The sequence below is a fragment of the Ischnura elegans genome, chromosome 5 (genome assembly GCF_921293095.1).
Source record: "Ischnura elegans chromosome 5, ioIscEleg1.1, whole genome shotgun sequence".
Taxonomy (NCBI): Eukaryota; Metazoa; Arthropoda; class Insecta; order Odonata; family Coenagrionidae; genus Ischnura; species Ischnura elegans.
The window spans coordinates 48,387,416-48,408,531 of NC_060250.1; the positions used below are offsets into that span (position 1 = coordinate 48,387,416).

At 37.4% G+C, this 21,116-nt stretch overlaps 1 protein-coding gene across 2 annotated transcripts in view; it reads left to right on the top strand.

Moving 5' to 3' along the window:
* LOC124158847 (probable medium-chain specific acyl-CoA dehydrogenase, mitochondrial) overlaps positions 1-19,434 on the top strand; it is a 35,762-nt gene extending 16,328 nt beyond the window's left edge. The window contains exons 4-12 of one of the 2 annotated variants that reach the window (XM_046534222.1): positions 5,686-5,853; positions 8,912-9,012; positions 12,669-12,749; positions 13,336-13,466; positions 14,312-14,420; positions 15,375-15,515; positions 16,267-16,368; positions 17,046-17,216; positions 18,601-19,434. In XM_046534222.1, the coding sequence (XP_046390178.1) occupies positions 5,686-5,853; positions 8,912-9,012; positions 12,669-12,749; positions 13,336-13,466; positions 14,312-14,420; positions 15,375-15,515; positions 16,267-16,368; positions 17,046-17,216; positions 18,601-18,750 (1,154 nt within the window). In that variant the 3' untranslated portion in view covers positions 18,751-19,434. Of the gene's footprint in view, positions 1-5,685; positions 5,854-8,911; positions 9,013-9,054; positions 9,156-12,668; positions 12,750-13,335; positions 13,467-14,311; positions 14,421-15,374; positions 15,516-16,266; positions 16,369-17,045; positions 17,217-18,600 lie in introns of both variants that reach the window. The other variant, XM_046534221.1, reaches the window with a different exon arrangement.
* The last annotated feature ends 1,682 nt before the right edge of the window (positions 19,435-21,116 follow it).

The following is a 21,116-nucleotide window of genomic DNA, read 5'->3' on the forward strand; positions in this document are numbered from 1 at the left end:
GCGGCAGCGGGAACCAGAACGACGTCACACGGGAGTTTTCCCGACATTCATACTTACACGTCGCGTTTTCGCGCGCTTGAAATTTTTCACTTTTCATTTAATCGCGAAAAATAGATATCGTCATTTAAAAATCTAAAAGCGTGAAATACGTACTCCAGGAGTAATAATCTTTCGATTTAAGCAATAAAAAAATAATAGGAAACCACCCTATTGTAGATTGCCATTCAATCGTCAAGGGTGACAACATTTTCTTTATTTTTAATATTAAATCGAGCTTCCAACAGTTTAATCATTTTCTGGAAAGGACATTCATACCATCTTATTGGATTCATATTCTCATGCGGGAAGTAGTTAATATTGCGAGCTAGCCTAACTGACATTGCGCCACTTGAATGTGCTTTCACTGTTTACTAATGTGTGAATTTATTTCGCAATATACTCGGCTGTATTTTTCAGCAAAATACTTTTACACGACGGCTTTGGTACTGAAATTAATTCCAGGTAAGTAGTTAAAAAAGATTCGGATTGAAGATCGGGGGAGATTCAGGAAATAGAAAATAAAAATTTGATTCATCCCCCTCCGCATAACCGAATAAAACTGAAGGTGATTCTGCAATTGGGCCCAATTCTTGGGATTCTGGGCCGAATGAGCGGCTGGCCCCGTTATCCGGAGGCTATAGAAATAATATACGGATATTTCTATACAAGAATCCACGGTAATGTGCCCATGATGTTAGAATTCGCAAAAAATGTGGTAAATTATGTATATAGGAAGTGGAGGAAATACGTACGGGAATTTTAAAGTGATGAGAAGGAAGATGTTTTTATTAAAAGATAAGACATCAAATCATGAACTTGAAAAGGCCAACAGAAGCAAAGAAACTTATTTATAAAGATGAACATGTGCTGAAAATGGGTTCGTTTCATCATGCCTGACCAGAATTTGCAATTCATCGAAAGAATTCGTTAGTTGGAAGGGCGTAGATAAGTTCGGATGTAAAAAAACCTTCCTCATACTGCCACTCTGTCGTAAGTTTAGCATTACAAAACGCGAAATTAGACGCCCGCTTTTCATGACTTGGTGACGTCATTAGTAACCCGGTTCATGTGCTCGTTCAGAGATACTCGCTCATTGAGGAAAGCTCTTTCGAGTTTGAAAAATAAGAAATATCCGTATATTTCCATTTTTCGGTCATTGCTAAATTTTCGAACTATTCGCTGTGACAAAATCACTGCTGTAATCTTTTAACAGATAAGATGATGACGTCATGAGAAATTACCGCGCGGATCACCTCTTCCTATTGCTAGCTACTCCTTGGCCTCGTCCTCTGGACCCGAGTAGCTCGTTATTTTTCACATTTATGTGACCGATTCGTTCCCACGATAAAAGGTTCACCCTTAATGAGTAAATGAACCGGAATCCTAATGACGCCACCAACTTATGACAAGTGGGCGGCAAATTCCGCGTTGTTTCGCTTAAATTTCGAGAAGGTGGCTGGACAAGGAAGTTCTGTTTTTTCCTCCTAACGTATCTACTGAACTTTTTCAAGTAATTGCAATTTCGAGGCTGATTGAACTATCCCATTGGCAAGAATGGAAGATGAAAGAGCTTCGTGCAAACGGGGAGTAAGAATAGGGTGGTTTCCTTCATCAAAGAAAACGAAATGCATTGATTACGATTTGTTACCCACCATTAGTGTATACATAATATACAAATTATTTGGTTTTAGAAATACCGGTTTAAACGAATGGCAATGGTCAATTTTTATCCTCATTTGAAAAATGCCAGATTGGCGCCCATGCGTTGCCACTCCACGTGACGTCACAGGGACCTAGTTTCTACACGAGAGGATAGGAGTTTTACATCGTCTGAGATTACCAATGCATGCATGAGTCACAGAGCTCAGGGAAACCTCTTAATAATCACTTATTAAAATTTTCTAAGGTCGGAAAGTTTCCTTCGTTTGATAAGGTAGTAATAATCCATATTTAAGCCAAGCGCAACCTGCTAGCAGCCTGCGTCGTATCAGCGCTCAAGCCTCGTCTCAAGGGCGGCTGCAGGAACCAGAAATACGTCACACGAAGTTTTCCCGGAATTCATACTAAGCCATCGCGTTTTCGCGCGCTTGAAATTTTTCACTTTTCATTTAATCGCGAAAAATAGATATCGTCGTTTAAAAATTTAATAGCGTGAAATACGTACTCCAGGAGTAATAATCTTTCCATTGAGGCAATTAAAAAATAATAGGAAACCACCCTATTGGAGGAAGACGTTAAGGCCGTTTTACACGGGGTACGTCATTGCGCAGTCTGACTTATGTACGAAGGCGCAGTCATAATTGCGTCGCATTAAGCGGCGAATTGCTAGAACGCAAGCGATAATGCATGGATGCGAAATGGCTCAATAGCCCCTCCTCTAATTTCAAGCTCGCATTCTCCCAATTTCAAAAAGGTTTCCTGTGCTAACGTGCGCAATGATATGTCTCGTGTATAACGGCCATAACGGCCTTTAGAAAAAAAGATGTGAAGCTAGTGTCCAACAGGAGAAAGTTAGGATGGCACAGTGGCTTGTAGGAAGCTAAGAATAGAAAAATTCCATTGAGAAGTTAGCATGGTGAGAGAGGACACGGCATTGGATCCGGATATGTGTATTTATGTAATGTCTCGTGCGCTCAAGATGCATGTGTCCGCCCTGGCGACTGTTCCAAGTGTTTAAATGTCAGCCAAACGTTGGCTGAATGGGATTTTTCGCTTCGACATCTTCTTCCGTGTCCTCTGGGTTCCGCCACTTTTTTGTTACCTGCCAAAACTTCATGTATTCAAACCTCCACAACGCAAGGGGGCCTTTTTTCTGCATCTATCAGGACTTTTGCAAGCGCCTAAAACGAGTAAAATAAAAAAGATCGCGTAAGAAATACATCTGTAAGGTTAGAGTTGAACTAAGTAAATATCTAACATTAGATAGAAGTGGATTGAATGAGCGGCTTTGCAACAAATAGCGATGGAGAACCACGTACCCCCGCGCCTTGGAAAGGGAAAACCCACCCAGATGGTATTCGAACCCGAGACCTTTAGTTTGGCATACTTTTTCTCGATGTCGGCGATTTTTCAACACGCGTCGATGTAATGGATTCGGTTATTTTTCCAACTCGATTTGTATCTTCTGTCAGAATTTTCGCCCAAAAATTTTGTGATTTTGGTGAAAAGGAGCAAATTTATATTTTTTGCATTAGTGGCCATATTTTCGGGTTAATTGGCATGAGTTGTGAATAATATTGACTTTGGCTTTTGATCTTTAGTATGCAGGTTTTATGTCCAGTTATAATTGTCAAATTGGCTCCCCTACACCTGTTCTTGAACCCCCACTGGCATCACATCCGGGGGGTAGACAACCCGCGCAACACATTCTTATTTTTCTCGATTGCTGCTCGAAATAATTGTTTGATAATGGCGTGCATGTCTTTAGAAATCGGTAGAATAACCAGGGGTGGATTAATGCTACACAGCCACTCTGTATTTCTAAAGAAAATGGAAAGATGATCATTTTAATTCTGTAGCCTAATGTTGTGCAAATTATAGACAGAGATGCATAGATTTGAAAGGTGACTTTTCCCTATGCTTGCCTAAACGGCCATATATTTTTTTCATTCCAAATGGCTTTAAATTCATGGATTTTGTCTGGAAATTGACTGCGGAAAATTAGAGAAACGCTCTTTTGTGTCCGTTATTTTTGAGAAATAATGGTAACCTTGACTTTTTCATAGGGGTTTCCAGCATGACTTTGGAAGGAAATTCACTGCTTCATATATGTATATGTCAATCCTTGCTAATTCAAGCTGGAGTTGACTCGTGACCTCTCAGATTTTGATGAATGTCAATTTTCATGTGTTGAATGAAAATGAAAAATTCCATTTTATAGTATTTTGTGAAAATGAAGAATAGCAGGGTAATAGGTAATTTCATAATGGTTCTACCTGCGCATATAATTTGCAGCATTATGCTATTCAAAGAGGAGCCAATGTGAAAAGATATTTGAGGAGTTATTTGTATGCAAAATTCTGAGAAAAACCCCAAAATGTAATGAAAGTAAGCATGTATAACAGTTTGTTTAAAGAATGTATTGTTAACCCCTCAAGCGCGGGGGGCATTTAATTAAATCCCATCCCAGCGGCCGGATGAGATTAAAATGACTTCACCTCTTTGGCATACTATCATTCAGTAATTTATATCTTTCATAATATACGATCAGTATCGTTGAAAATGTTTGTAAACTTGCGTAATATAATGTGCTACTATATAATAATTTTTGAGCAATTGGAGTAAATATGTATTGGTTTATGTATCTCCTCCTATAAACTAATGAATAAATTTTCAGTTTTGAAAGATTTAAATTTGGTTTTGAATAAGCTGCGAGATCTCTAACATTCCACACATTTAAAAAATACAATTATATAAGGTATTTTAGTTATTTGGGGTTGAAAATTTCATAAAAAGATTGGATACTTTCAATAGGATTTCCCGTTTTGCCTACTTAAAAATTTATCACTTTGCCCATTTCTCTCACTTTGTTCTATTAATACCGTATCATTTCAAAGAGGTAATCACTTGCTAATTTTTCAAACGTCAATATGTGAATATTCAAATTATTTTACCTTAGAAAATCTGCTTTGTGTGACATGATTTGAAGAAATCCAAACATAATCCCACTGCACATTTTTCACACCAGTACACGCAGTCTCTTCATTTCCCGTATTAGGCACAAACTCCACACCTCCTTTGAGACTTAGATTTCTTCTCAGCTGCAGGAATTGTCCTTAGGAAATGTATTTCTGTGAGTCTTGGTACTAATATGAGTAAGGAATCACGGCCATGTCCTAACAGTCCGTATGAAGTTGGATATTTCAAAAATATTACCTCGACCAATGGCACGCGAAATGATAAGTCAATTTTTTATACGGTTTTTTCCTGTGGACAACATGAATTAAGGACTGCGGCATTTAATAGTCTCCTGAATAACTTCATACACCACTTGTAATGGCGTTTTCTATCCATTAGGTACGAATCCAATTACAGGTCCTTGAACGTTTTCCGTTTCCGTTTGGCTGGTTTAAAACGGAATTTCATCAAAACATTTTTTTTAAATCCTGAAAGCATAAAGTCGCTATGAATATTTTATTGAAGACGAAAAACATTTCTTCAAAAGATAGAGTAATTAGTTTCATTTTAAAATAAAATATCTGGCGGGGAAAAAATATTACGTATATACAGTAGGTCAGGAAGTGTACTGGGTATGCATGATGGCGTTGAGGGGTTAAAGTATAAAAATTTTTATTCGTTAATGATTGTCATATTTTTATTTTTCCACCAATTGTACTTTATTAATGATATTACACAAAAAAATTGGGAGGATGGTAATGATTAACAGGGAAAATAAATTTTATATCTCCGTGGAATGCCCTTTAGGAGATCAATGACCATTTGGAGACAAAGAGACTCCTCTTTCACTTGTGTTTAGCCCATTTAAGTTTCAAGTTGCTATACCTACTAGATATTTCCAAGGCCTGGAGCAATTGTGCATTGAAAGACATTTAGCTTGTTTTATGTCTTATGAAAATAAAATCATTCTCATTTTTCCGAAATGTTTCCACAGAAGCCTTTAACCAGTGTGAAATCGTTATTTTACAGAGCTCAATGAAACGCAGCGGGAGTTTCAGGAGCTGGCGAGGAAGTTCACTCGGGAGGAGATAATCCCAAAGGCGGCTGAATATGACAAGACGATGGCGTACCCTTGGGACATTGTGAAGAAGGCATGGTCACTCGGACTCATGAATGGACACATCCCAACGCACTGCGGTAAGTCCTTGCTCATCAGCTATGCCTTTCACCATTTTCGATTGTTGTGAGAAAAAATGACTTCTTTATGCTTCTTTTTGGGTTTGTTTACGTATATATTGTACACCAAGTTTTTTAATGGGATTCAACACCCAAAAAATTGTGACAAAGAGGAAGAATCAAAGCTACCCAAAACCTTTCCTTGAGAAACTAATTTTTTCTGAACTGGTATACATATGAACATATCTCTTTGTAACATCTAGTGATTTTTCCGGGTGACCTTCAGTGGACCTGAGGAAGCCAACTGGAGCGTTGGCAAAATATTGTCCTACAAAATGGATAAACGAGGAAGAATACCCGGAAAAATCTCTAGATATCATCATAATCTCTGCGGAAGCCTACTTGGAAACGATATCTCTTTGTATATGATGTGTACAGGATGTGAAAGTCAGAAAGTAAACCTAGTCCAATGAAGTTAATTAATGATTTACTGTGAGAATGGGATTCAAGTCTGACAAACAGTCTTTTTTAGAGAAGAGCCGGACTGAGGTGTAGATCTTGGTGGTGTTACAGAACCATCATTTCTAAGCTTAAATATTCTTTTTTTTTTATGCATAATTTTGATTCACTGGTGCAACAGAATGGGGTTTATGCTTTCGTATTAATATTCAAAGTTGGACGTGTTATTTGTCGTGAAAGGTTTCTCAGTTGTCTGCATGATCAGATTAGAAACAGAAGTGAGAAAATTCTGGTAAATGTAAAAAATAAGGGGATTTGAAATTGACCAAGGAAATCGGCGAGAAGTCAGCAAAGTAGCCTTGTTGGTAGAGTGCTTGGCTGATCCGAAGAGATCCTCGGCTCAAATCCCTGGTGAATCCCTCGGTGCCCCCCATCCCCAAATTAAAATCCTCCTAAGGGAGGGAGGTGGCCTAGGGAAAGGAATTGTCAGCCCTAACTTTAGCGTGAGAAAATCTCTTGGTTTAGGGTGGGTTCTACTCTAACCTATCCCAACCAACCTTCAGGTTGATTCTCTGAGTAAGGAAAATTTAAGTTCTGGTAACATTCTTTTTAAATATGCTTATTATGTTTTGGCGTATACGTTTTATGTTTTTTATCTCCAACAAATCTTGAAGGTAAGTCTATGCTGGACTAGGTTAGAAGTGTTAAAATGGGGAAAATAGTTTTCTCTCTTCTTTCCACAATCTCCCCTCAATTTTTTGTAACAGCTTATTTTTAATTTTCTGCATAAAAAGTTAAGCATGAGCCCTAAGGGTCTGCAAAATTCCACAGTAAATTAAAGAAAATATGTAAGACTACCCTATCCTTTTTAAATGAGTTCCAAAACTTCCTACACATAGGAGCCTGCCACTACTCTGAGCTTTTTCAACTGAACTTCAATTTGACATATGTATTTGCATATTATGTTTTGTAACTCATATCAATTGTACATAATGAATGCATTCATGGTGAGCCTAAAAACAGCAATTAATCATTCAGTTCGTTTGATGAAGCAAACTTACTGTTACTGTATGTACTGTACTTTTTTTCATCTTCCCAATGTTTCTATTTTTGTGCTTAACTCATTCTTTCCTTTAACCATTGTTGAAATGTGCAAACCCACCAAAGAACTCATTGAGAAAAACTAAATGGTATGAATTTAGCTGATGGTAGTACATGAAAAACTGATTATATTGCAGCTTAAGGCATATAAGAATAATGCATTAGTTTAAAATTGATAAGGAGAAACTGCAATGGAGTGAAGTGTGCTCACATTTTCAAGTTATCATTAAAAATTCTTCATTATCATTTACTACGAATACCTAGATTGCTTTATGTAGTAATATGTCATTAATTTTTGCTTTGAAATTATTCATTGATGTCTTGCCCTTAACGTTATCAGGTTACTTGTTGTGTTTGTATTGGAGATGGGTGGCCTAAGGCCCTTCAAGCTGCAGCTAAAGGAACATGTTTTCAGGTGAATGCAGTTCGTTTTCATTTTGTCATTCAATGTTTATTTGGAAAAGGCACAGTTGGTATATGTGTGAGTAGTAGATGAGGAGATAAATAGTGGAATTTATGGCTAGATTGTGCATGTATGAATTGCAGGATCTTTGCCTCTATGTGAAATACAATAGCATTGCTTCATAGTTGGCATAGTTAGGTAGCCAATAGTTTTAGTAATGAAGAAATGGGAGACTATCAAAGGTTAAACGGGGAGGACTTTTTTACAGTTAACATTAATTATGTACTTCAGTGTAATGTTGTTTAAAGAGATCTGATGGTGGCTTTAAAATAATTGGCTATAATGAATTGCTGCTCTGATTAAGATAACAAAAAGTGTCATATAGCTTTGTATTATGAGTTTTTTTGTGAATAATTGTGAACACTTGTCATGATTTTGGAATATTCTAACTCTTCTGTTAAAGGGCTGTGACATCCTCATCAATCACCACCTAATGTGGCTTAGGGCTGGTATGGGGTTAACCACTGGTAGTGGCTTCTTGGAAGCCTATGTTCCCTTTATTGTTATCTTTGATGGAACAAAAGGGCCTAACATTTAGAGCCAAGAATTTCAGTTAGCTAATTGCCATTTAGACGAAGGAATCTGGGTAGGGTAGTGGTTCGTGTAGCATCCTGGAAAGCCAAAGGTCATTGCTTTGAATCCCACTCCAGGGAAATTTTTTCGACTAGCAAATAATGTGCACTTGTCTCAATCATTGGCCAAACACTTGAACAAAATACAAATGTTTCTAGATTCATGAGATGCAGTTAGGTGAGTTGAAGATAGTGTGCTTTAAGATAGGTTTGATGCTGTAATTGTTAGAGGTGGTTTGGTGCTACTGATTAAATTTTGGTGGTGTTGTGAATTAGATGTTAATTTGCCCTCCTAATAGTTTCAGGTTAGGGTATAGCTCATTTCTTTTATCTCGCCAAGTCTCTTCTTTCTGAGAGAGTAGAGTGAAGTTGAGTGAATGTGATAGGAAGGTGTGTCTGTTTGCCATATGTCAGTTGCAGGGTGTTGTTTACAAAGTAGCCGCTTGACGTGTGCCCACCGCCTCATGAGAATGAATTGTTTCAGGTGGGATGGGTATGAGTGTGTTCCATAGCTGTATGATCGGAGAGGAACTGTCGTATGGCTGCAGTGGCATAGCAACTGGCATTGCTGGCACGGAACTTGGTGTAAGTAGTGGCCCCTTTTAAAGTGCGTTGGCTCTGTTACAGGTGGCATGGGGTCTGGTGTGTTCGACGGCTGCATGATTGCTGAGGAGTTGGCCTATGGTTGCACAGGCATCATGACGGCCATGGAGGCCAGTGGCCTGGGCGTGAGTATGCCTCACTCCTCCTCTGCATCGTTGCATGTCTTAACACTCCTCAGCATGCTTACTCCTTGCCATAGTAATTTGGTAATTCATTTGTTGGCCATGGAGACCATGAGTAAGGGATCGAACCGTAGTTGAATAGGGCCTCCAAGTTTTTCATGCCGAACAAATTTGACTTGTGAACAACGGCCATGATGGTTCAAAGCCTAGCACTAATATTTCCAAGCCGAGTTAACTCGTATGCTCATATCTCGATTTGCTATTTCACATTGCTCTAACTAGTTTGCCTTGTGGCTAAATGCAGGTGAGCATCCCAAATCTGGAATTCCGTAATCCTGGAACATTCACATTCCGGCAATATTTCCATGACTCGCTCTGTGGGAAATGATGTTCTGCCAAATAATCGCATTCATCTTCACTGGCTGAAACTGTTTCCCATGCTTAGCAAAAATTATTTCAGTTGTATCTGTTAACAATGGGGCAAAAATTCACTCTTATAACTCTTCATTTCCAAATCAAAAACAGCTACATGCAATGGCGAATGTGATGTAGTGATGACTCGACTTGTCTGGGTGGGACTTGGCCCCACCGCATGAGCTGCAGGCATGGTGTGCCATGGAGCAGGTGGAAGACTGAGTGGATATCGGAAAACTTTTAAAATATGTTCTCTTTATCAAATTGAGGATTGTTAGAAAGAACTGTTCCACAAAGGTCTTTACTAAAATAAAATGAAGATGCTTCTATGCATAGCATGTGTCAGTTATACGTAAATGCCCAGATTCAAGTGTCACATTGCTGAGATGGGAAGTAGAAGATGGAGCAGTAGGCCCTTTTTCAGTTAGCAAGAATCTTCCTCCATTAGTCGCTCCCGAAGTATCAATGGATATTAGCACAGATGGAAACACATGTGGCAGCGAGCATTCATGGGGTCCACAATGTTGATGCGTCAACGTCCAGAACATGTACAGCTCATTGATCTATTCATTGTATTTTATGTATACATTCTTTACACTCTGAGGTTTTGCAATACTACATGATGGTTGACTATGACCAATAGTAAATGACACAAATTTTACTTAGTTTGCATCTTCTTTGGTAATAGCATATCCAATTCCCTCGTAAAAAACATCCAAGACTCCTAATTATACTGGTTATTATTACTACAGCCCCCAAAATTGGGCAAAATGCCAAATTTAGCATCACTCATGTCCTAACAGTGCGGGATTTGGAGTGCTCAACTGCTATCATCCAGTTTGTGTGTGTAGTGGCTCTATCATTATTAATTTGCACATGTTCCTTGACATGTCCAGTTGAAAAGTTTGCCTGCCCAACACCTAGACCCCTACAGTCCCCCCAAAAGCTTACCACCTCTTAACCCATTTCGGCCAAATTTTCAAAAATGCAACAGTATAAAGAAATAAAAAAAAATTGTTTTAATGAATTTTATTTGTATAGAATTCTTTTTTGATAAATATAGGATTAAACTAATTTTTAGTGAGATAGTAATGATTTTTTCTTAGTATTTTGATATTTTCAAAAATACTCTAAATGTGTAAGTTATCAAGTCACCTGAAATGCTGGATAAATATGTTTTCATAAGAGTAATTATGTATTCCCTTTATTGTTTTATTCGTCCGTATATACATCAACATTTCATTTAATAGATGTTAAACTAATATTTTGTCTGGAAGTCAACATTAAGCAAAAATCGGATTGGAAACATAATGTTGCGTTTTGCATCTTTGGCCGAATTCGGTATTCTATTTGTAGTTATGCAACCCGCAGTACATGTGCCATTTTAACTGTCAGATATAGGTAATCCTACGCCATTTTATGCCACATATTGGATAGATATGTTCAGTGAGATGTAGTAATCACCAATAAATCACCACTTTAAAATAGGCAGGCATCCTAGTTTGAAAGAAATGGGTCAAAGCGAAGTGAATATTTTCCCAGAAGAGCATCTTTTTCACAGTTTTTAATTGAAATTTTCATCATTTCAGGTTGAATACAACAAATAATGACTATTTATGAAATACATGCTATCTAAAAATTTTAATTATCAAATATGACGATATCTGTCATATATGTGGTATAAAATGGTGTATGATTATATCTGACAGTAAAAACGGCACATTACTACGAGACGGCAATATAAGGTAATGCGGATTGCATAACTATCTATAGAACACCGAATTTGGCCAAAGTTGGGAAAACGCAACATTTATTGTTTACCATAAGCAAATTGTTTTGAAGGCCAATATTTTCAATTTGCCTTATTTATCATGTTATTTGGTAAAATGAAATGAAAAAGTAGTATACTTTTCTAGTATTTCTTTGCTCTGCCAGTGATGGGTTAATCCTCAGGGCAGAATGGGGATGGAGGGTGGGTAGGGGTGCATGTGAAGGAAGTACGTGGAATATAGCTGAATGGCCAAGATAGCATCTCAGCGTGAAATGGAATTTTGAGTCAAATTGAAAAATAGTTAGCTGCCATGAATAGTTGTAGGCATTCATATTCTCCAAAAGCATTGAAAAATATTATAGTAGGAAATAAAAATCATAAACATCAGGATGCCCTTCCTCCCCTAGTGACTGGCTTTTATCAAGAGTATAACACAAAATTGTCCACCATTCTGTGTTGTAACTTATTTCAACGACCATTCTTTAGAATGAAGTGACTTTTACATGTGCAGAATTTTATTTTCATGGAAGCATGCAAGCTACAGGTACTGGTTTCACTTGAGAATGAGTCAAGTCTTAACAAATTGATCGCTTACTTTTGCATGTTGCACAGTGCATCTCATGGAATAATGTTTTTGCAATCATCTATAAAAATGTCTTCAGCAAAATTAGTCATCATCAATCCAAATTAATTGTAGAGTAATTTTTCTTTTAGTTGAAGTCAGATTAATTGTTTTGAGTGTAGAATCTTCTTGGTATTTGTAATGTATAACTTAAATGACAATCTTAGTAATGTGTGGTTTGCATTGACAGAATAATTACTTCACTAACTCTACTGCAATAATAAGCTGCACCATTCTTGAAAATTACAGTAAACAAAAGTAGTCTAGAAAATCATTGGCCTGACAACTCATGACCTCACAATCAGTTGGAAGAGTTCGCAACCTCCATTTTCTTACTCTGAAGCATTTTAACTACACCTAGTAATGTGAGCCATTAATGCTAGAATTGCAAAAAGGAGTCACTCATAGTAATACAAATTCAATGATGGAGTGAGTAAATTCATGGAATTTTGTCTTTCATTGAAAATTCAATTCAATAAAAATTAATAAAAAAATAAATTTTCTTCTAAACTTTTATGAGATTTGTTTGCTGTATTTTAACTTCAAAAAAAGTCGTACTGTAATTTTTGAAATTTTCACCCAATTATGCTAAAACTTTTTACCAAATTATGCTAAAACTTTTTACCAAATTATGCTATATTATTTAAATATGTACCAACATATAGTAATAGCTGAAATTTGGTTAGCAAGTGTTTTTCTTGTCCTTTAGCAAATGCCGGTGATAATTGCTGGGAACAAAGAGCAGCAGAAGAAGTATTTGGGCAGATTGATTGAAGAGCCTCTGGTGGCTGTAAGTATAAACTTCACTTGCACCTCCATTTATATTGCAATTACTAATGACTGAGTGATAGATTTGCATTCTACTGGTCTCCATAGATTCATAATCTTTTTTATTTTTTGCCTCACTTTTATTACTGTTGTATTTGCTTTTTTTGTGAATGGACAGTAGTGAGTGGGTAATTTCAACATTTTAGCATGAATTTTTTTATTATGAGGTTTATTGAGTGAAGAGGTTCAATAGGTTGAGGTTTTGCTGCATATGCAGTCATTCTGAAACCAGTGGCTTATCGACATCTCTCAAGTAATTAGGGGTAGTGCAGTTTTTTTCATCACACGGTCATCATGGATGCCAGAAAATATTGTTTTGGTTCAACAACTGTTACTTTGTTCTATTGGCAGTCAGATTTTGGTGAACATTCTTTAATGAAGTTAAAATGATTGAGCTTACGTCTTTGGTGAGTTAATGATTTAGACCACTTGGAAGTTGTGCCAGTGTTTACACATACTTTGTTTCCTTTCATCATTTCCATTATTATGCGTAGCATGCTTTAGATGGCACATTTCACATGAATTTTCTTTTGATGCCCCTCAAACAGGCATATTGCGTTACTGAGCCAGGTGCTGGCTCTGACGTGGCTGGTGCTAAGACAAGGGCAGAGAAGAAAGGGGACGAGTGGATAATCAATGGACAGAAGATGTGGATCACCAATGGAGGAGTTGCCAACTGGTGAGTGTTACTAGCCTTTAGAGTGAGCTAGTCCTCATAGATCCTACAACTGGAAAATTGCCCTACAGCATATTCCTGCAAGTGTGTGAGGTAGGCTTAGAAAGAGGGAGAAATCAGAATGCTCACTCCTGTTTTTCTTCAAATATTTAAGAAATGGCCCTAAGTTTTTTATTATTTTCCAATTACTTCAACTGGCACCACTGCCTTTTGCCTTATCCTAGTGTGCCACTGAGAGCCAATTGTCTATTGGCTCTCAGTGGTAGCTGATAGTCCATTGGTGGTAGAGTTGTTATTAATATGATAAGTTTTTTTAGAGCCTTTAAATATGAGTGCATTGTATTTCAAACTAATTTTAACGTGGAAGTGTACCTCATGCTAATGATAGAGCATTTTAAGCCAAATAAAATGGCCATGCATTTGGCCTATATCTGCCATGTTTCTTTATTTAGGCTGGTGCAGAGTAAGCCTTTATATTTCCTAGCCATTTTAGTCTTGCTTTGGCTGTGAAGTTGGCCCAAAAGGAGAAAGCATGATTTCTCGTCTGTAAACTGGGGAAATGTTATAATGCCTAGCACTCCCCTTAGTAGATTTTAGTGCAACCTTAGTAAAGTTGATGTTGAATGAACTAGATTATGAGAATCCCTTTTTTTAAATTCAATATATGTTGTATCATTGGGAATTTAATCTGATCACAGCAATGGATGAACCCTTCATTGAGTTGGTTCCTAATGGATCTGAATTTCCCAGGTTGATTAAAGATTTATCAGTTTGTCTCCTTGATATGTATTGTTCTGCTACTTCCATAATCTTGAGTTTGATAATGATTTATTTTTGCTGATTTGCAGGTACTTTGTCCTGGCCCGCACTGACCCCAACCCCAAGACCCCCGCCAGCAAGGCATTCACTGGCTTCATTGTTGAGCGAGAGACTCCTGGACTTACACCCGGTCGCAAGGTAAGCAGGATGATATTGTAATATTGATCATTTGTGGCCTAGGTAGTAATTAGGCCTGATTGCATACCAGAAATGGCTGCTGCCAATGTGCCGACTGTCAGTGGCAGGTCCAGAATAGGGATAAGAGGGGGTGCTAAGTGGGGGTTAACCTACCAGATGTAGTGGGGGTCCGAAAAAAATTACAATTCTATCTAGTGTAAATTGGATACCCAAGGGGGGGCTATTGGCCCCTCCCCTGCCCCCCCATAGATCCACCACTGCCTACTGTCTTATGTCCACTTTTGACAGAATCGCCACTGCTGAGCATCATTGGTGGTAGACATCTCACCTTTGTGGTGCCGTAGGTGTGCCTACCACTCAATTTGGTTAGAATCAGTTATCTAAATGTTTCCAAATTCCTATTATAACATGGAATAATACTATTTGTAGTCAATGGTTCGTGAAAGCTTCCATCATTTAGTTGATATTTGATTTGTCATGCTGGGATAATTGGTTCCTTATAGCAAGAGTGCTGACAGCCCTCAAGTTATGGATATTCAAAATTATTAATTTTTAAGATTTAGCTTTTTAAAAGTTATGATGGTTATTTTCCATGTGCTACGATGTTGATAACCCCCCCTCTGTTTTTTTGAGTTATCAACATATGGCCTACAATAATCTGCTTCCCAAGTTTAAATATTCCCTCCCATGAACAAACCACAGGCAAAATTCAGGTGGCTGTTAATTTATCATACTTTCCATTAAATATCTTCTTTTGTACAATGTTGTTTTTCAATGCTTCAACTATATAAAAGAAATGTTTGTTTCAATATTACTAAATATCGATATTATTCTTATGTGATATTCTTTAGAACACAAGTTAATATACCAATCTGGCTGATAGACAATCTCAAGAACCTTACTCTTCTAAAGTGATTTTTTACTATGTCTTCCTTTTGATCATGAATGTTGCAGGAGATCAACATGGGGCAGCGTTGCTCAGATACGAGAGGCATCACATTTGAGGATGTTCGTGTCCCCAAGGAGAATGTGCTCATTGGAGAGGGTGCTGGCTTCAAGATCGCTATGGGAGCATTTGACAAAACTCGTCCACCGGTGAGTGAGTTTGCCTTGGTTATTAAAGCCATTATTCCCCCTGTGATAATTGGGACTTAAAATGGCTGCTGATCCTTTGATGAGTTCGATTGTCACATTAGCTAATGCAGATGGACGAATGGGTGATGAAGTTTAATTTCAAAATAAAATTGTGAAATATTTTTGCATATATTTTGGAATTTTCTGTTCAAATTATTATTCTATGATATTGGTATAAAAGAGAAGAAATATATCACTACAAAAGGGTTATCTATGGGATTTTTGTGCACCAAGAATTACTTACCAAAGTGTGTTTGTAAATTAGTCATTTGTGTAGTTCTTAAGGTATTTGGTGAATTCTTTTGTTCCTAGGTCTTCACTATCTAATTAGGAGATCTTTTGGAATTTTATACTTCATTTCACATTTGTTAATGTATTTTTGGTTGATATTTTTTATCACAACTATCAAGCTGAGTTCCATGATTTCTTTTCCAGCCCTTCCAAGTTTTGTTTAAAATCCTTGAGGTTTATTCCAACATGGAATAAATCTGAATGTTTTGTTACATGGGTTGGAGCATGACCCAATACTAATCTCTTGAGAGAAATATTGACCAGACTGGAAATACCGTGATGTAGGATGTATTCTTTCTCCAAGGTGCTTCGGGGAAAGATGTTAGAACTAAGGGAATCACTAATTTATGGTCTAAAGGACCAAGGTTAAGAGGATGGACATTTTTCCTTGAGGTTTAATGTGGTTTTTTCTTCCTGGTAGGTGGCTTCTGGTGCGGTAGGATTGGCGCAGCGAGCCCTGGACGAGGCCACCAAGTATTCACTGGAGCGGAAGACATTTGGCCTTCCCATTGCACATCACCAAGTAAGCTGTGTTACTCATTTGTGGAACCACATTGTACTTGTAAACAATGAATTCTGAATGAATTATTCATGTACTTTTAAAAGTCTTGAAATTCCCACAAATTATTCTTAAATTTCATATTCGAAGTCTGGAATTTTAACAAATATTGGTTGCTATGGGCACACATATTTTCTAGTTCAAGGTGTACCCACTAAGGTGCGTCCTTGTTTTGACATTCGTTATGTCTAGGAACTATTTGTGATACCAGTTAACTTCGCCCAATTGCATTGATATTGTTCATATGACTTTTTTTCCATTTTTGTAATTTCTTTTTCATGCAGTATTACCATTTTTTGGATAAAGAGTAATCAGATACATTAGTATTCAGACTTCAATATGTCAGCTTTTTGGCCATTTTCAAAGAATTCGTTGGCTAAGCCCCCAAAAAGGTCATCATGGAAAGTAATATGCACCCTGCAACAGAAGCTCATTGTTTTTTGTTTCTGCTTCTTATGGGAACATTATTATTTGGTTAATTCGTATGTCAATACTGTAGAAGTAATGGAAAGGTATTGTCAGCATTCCACATATGCCTAATTCTTGTGGATATGGAGAAGTATGCTATACAAGTCATGTGCTGTTGACTGCTGACGCCCTATTCCAGTTGAGTTGAGTGACCATTGGAATATCGTTTGCAGGCGGTGTCATTCATGCTGGCTGAAATGGCGATTGGTATCGAGGTATCGCGCCTTGCGTGGATGAAGGCTGCATGGGAAGTGGACCAGGGGAGGCGCAACACATACTATGCGTCCATAGCCAAGGCTCTGGCTGCTGACGTCGCCAACAAAGCTGCCACTGATGCTGTCCAGGTGGGTGGCACTATCTGAATCTCTACAAACAGCTGTTTCCCCCAATGATCATCGTTTTAGTAGCGGTCCATTGTTTCATGTTGTCCGAAGAATCCTTGTTACCACCATATCCATGTCTTCATAAATCCCACTTTTGCCATTCTTTCCTTAATTTTTGTTGTACTATTTCTCAGGTTATGCTTCCAACTACCTAAAGTTATTTACGTCATCTATTTTTTCATCTTCTGTCTGAGCTCAAAAATTATGTCTTTTTCTCCTTTAATAATACTTTTGGCCTTTTTTCCTCTCCTCTAATCTTCTACTTCGATGTTGAGCTCTTCTAACATGTGTACAGTCTCTTTTACGCTTAAAAACCACCCCATTCTTGGGATCCAAGTGCAATCCACTTTTAAGCATTTGTTCATCATTTCTTCCACGTATGTGTTGAAGAGTGTGGGTGACAAACTAACTCTTATATATGCCTCTTCTCTATTCATTGTTCTCCTTTTCTCACTCTTGCTGTTTGAGGCTTCCTTAATTTCAATATACACCAGGCATTTTCAGAAAATAACGGGAACTAAATTTTTAAATTCCTCACGAGTTTGGAGAGTCTGATTGTCAATTTTTTAAATGTAGGTGCACATGCTCCCTGATGTATGATAAAATTTTCAGCTGTATTCATTTGTCACTTTGTCTATGGCAGCCAAAAATGTTAGATGTATTTTCATGAGCTTAGTGATTTTCGGCTCAAACTTCATTGCTTGTACAAGAATTTTTGACCAAAAGCAATGCTGTTGCGATGCCGCAGTCTCCATATTTGTCATTCGTGGCTCCATGTGACTTTTTTCTGTTTCCAAAAATAAAGAGAACCATAAAGTTCCTTTGTTTTACTAGCATAGATGGAATTAAAAGAAATTGCTGATAGAGGTTAAGGCTATTCCAAAAGTTGAGTTGGAGAAGTGTTATGAGGATTGGAAGAAGTGCTGGCACTAGTGCATAATATCTAATGGGGATCTTTTTGAAGGTGATAACATTATTGTTGATGAATAAATGAATTTTTTTTCAAGAAGTAAAATTCCTGTTACCTCACTCAATGTGTGACTTGTGATATACACTAATCACCATTTAGGCATGTGGTGCTATAATATTTTTTCTTGTACTTTTCTTTGGTGTACCACCTCATTTCTCACTTAATCGCTAATTTTTATCTTCTGCACCAGTATCCAGCACCAGGTCTCAAAGGGACTCTATTTTGGTCATATGTTCCAATGATTCTTATTTCTGATCTATGCCATTGCCCACCCACATGTTTTCATATACCATTTTCATTTGAAACTTGGAGCATTTTTAACTCTCCCTGATCCCCGTGCACAGTTATGATTCATGTATGTTTGTGTTCCCACAGATCTTTGGAGGAAACGGGTTCAACAGTGAGTATCCTGTGGAGAAGCTGATGCGTGATGCAAAGATCTACCAGATTTACGAGGGCACTGCACAGATCCAACGACTGATCATATCTCGGGAGATCATCGAGCGTGCAAAGAGCATGCAGTAAAAGACTGAATTAATACACTAAGGGAAATTGATTTATATAATATTATGGATGCAATGGAATTTGGTCTCCTATTTTAAACAACATATTCCATCTTTTTTTTAAAAAAGTCTGTAAAATATGTGAATAGCAACGTCAATGCAAAATCGGGAAATTCTCATGAGATTCTCCATTGTGAGTTTGTCCTGTTATGTTCCTTATTTCAATTTTTATCCAGCAATGCAATAGAATTTTCATGTTTTAATGTATGAAGATTGCCAATTGGTACTTTTATCCCTGCCTGATGTATGCATATATTGTAAGCCTCTTGGATATTAAGTTGATTTAAGGCATTCATGGTGAATTTTTTGGGTGATAAAGAGAGGCCACTTACGTTAACCATTTAAATATCTAATTCCTATGTACATTTTACTTCCTAAAACCAAAAAGAGAATTTTATTTGTTTTTATCCATTATTTTTGTTTTTGTAACTTGTGTATTTGTTTTCATATTGTTATCAATCAATTATGCAGCCTCTGTATTATCTGAAGTGCATGGACCAACTCTTTTGAATGATGTGCGATAAGCAATATTGTCCTGCCATCAAACCGTGTCCGTATGTTCATCACAACTTATTTTGATGACTGTACAAGGATAACCCCTTTTGGGTGAATGGTACCTGTTTCAATAAAGGTTTATAAAATTGTATCCTGCTCTTGATATTATCCTGATATTGCCTGCTGGGGAATATAAATATTCACCATTTTTTTTAGTTATTGCTGATTGTGCTAGTTTAAAAATTAAGGAGACCTCCATTTTTCTGTTTTTTATTTTTCGTATGCTTCTCAAGCAAATTGCAACAAAGTTGATGGCCTTAATCCTTTCACAGATGAGTTGGTGACATCATACTCTATTGAGTGATTGCTTCCCTCAAGGAGCGGTTCTCCCTGAATCATTTGCATGAATAAGAACTGTAATGGCATCACCAGCTCATAAGAAGTGTGGGGCAACTTTCCTATTTCGTATTTGTACTTCCAGAGAATGGATGAATGGGAAAGATTTGCCGTTTTCTTTAACCTATGTTTCCATCGATCTACTGAATTCTTTAAATGATTGCAATTTCGGGTGAGTGACCCCTACAGAATCAAATAAGTTTTGTATGTGATGTAAAAAAATTACAGTGGAGTTGTGATTTATCGTAAGCTGACATCACAAAATTCCTCACTAACGAGCATTATTCTCTGTTCTCCACTAAATTTACATATAAAAGCATATTGAAGAATCATTATTAAGAAATGTTAAAGTTTTGAACACGGTTAGTTGGATTCACCTGAGATGAATACAAATGTAGAATTGTGCTCTATGGAAACCAAAACTGGCCCAAGCCACGGTGCCGTGTCTACTCAAAGTTATCTCGTGAATATCTCAAAATTAACCCAGTCAAGGTTGCGTCATTATTTAGCCCTTATTTGTTCTTCATAGCAATTTGAATGCAAATTTCAGTCGCCGATGACCAACTATACTTCATGGGCCCGATTTTTCTCTCTGAAATATATCGGACAATTGACAATAGGGCTATTTTTTACAGATATAAAAAGGTATTTTAACCGGTACGCTTATGACGAGATCGGATTTTAGGGGGTACGCCGTACCGGCCTAACTACAGCACTGTATAATGTACACCCTTGTCAACGCCAAATTCGCGTCAAGTCTTCAACTTATCTTCGAAAGGGGTAAGGCCGTCAATTTTTCGTTTCGAATAGCTCGAGAAGCAGGTGACATATCGAAAAACGAAAAAAATCGTGTTTCTGTCCTCAATCTCCGTTACAATCGAAAGTAAAATAATATTGATGAACGCGCTCATTACTTAAAAATATTTTTCCCTCCTAATATATATTTCCCTACATTCTACTGTATTCTTATAATGCATTGGGATTTCGAATCTGAGTGAACGACCTCATTCTGCAAAAGTCGTATTTCTGGTGGAAAACTAATGGTGATCTTGAACGTTAGTATATCACTGGCATTTGAATGTCTTGTGATGATTTATTGGCCGTTTTGAAAACCATACAATTCTTCCATTGTTTAATTATTATGTCCCAAAACATTTAGGTGCTACGCAGTTCGCAGTCCTCTCTGGCGGTGGCGAAGCAAAGTAATCGAAAAATTCCCTTGTCACCTTACACAATCCGAATACTAGATTTAGGTAAAATAATACCAGTTTTATTGTAGTAAAGGCTATTTTAAATCTTAAATAGTGCTAGCGACTCTATTCAACAAGTTAGCATGATCTCCTTCCCCCATCTCACCACCCTCTCGCTCTGTGCCATTCGACGATGAATCGTTCATGAAACGGCGACACTATCGGCGGAGTAATTTTTTGTGGTCTC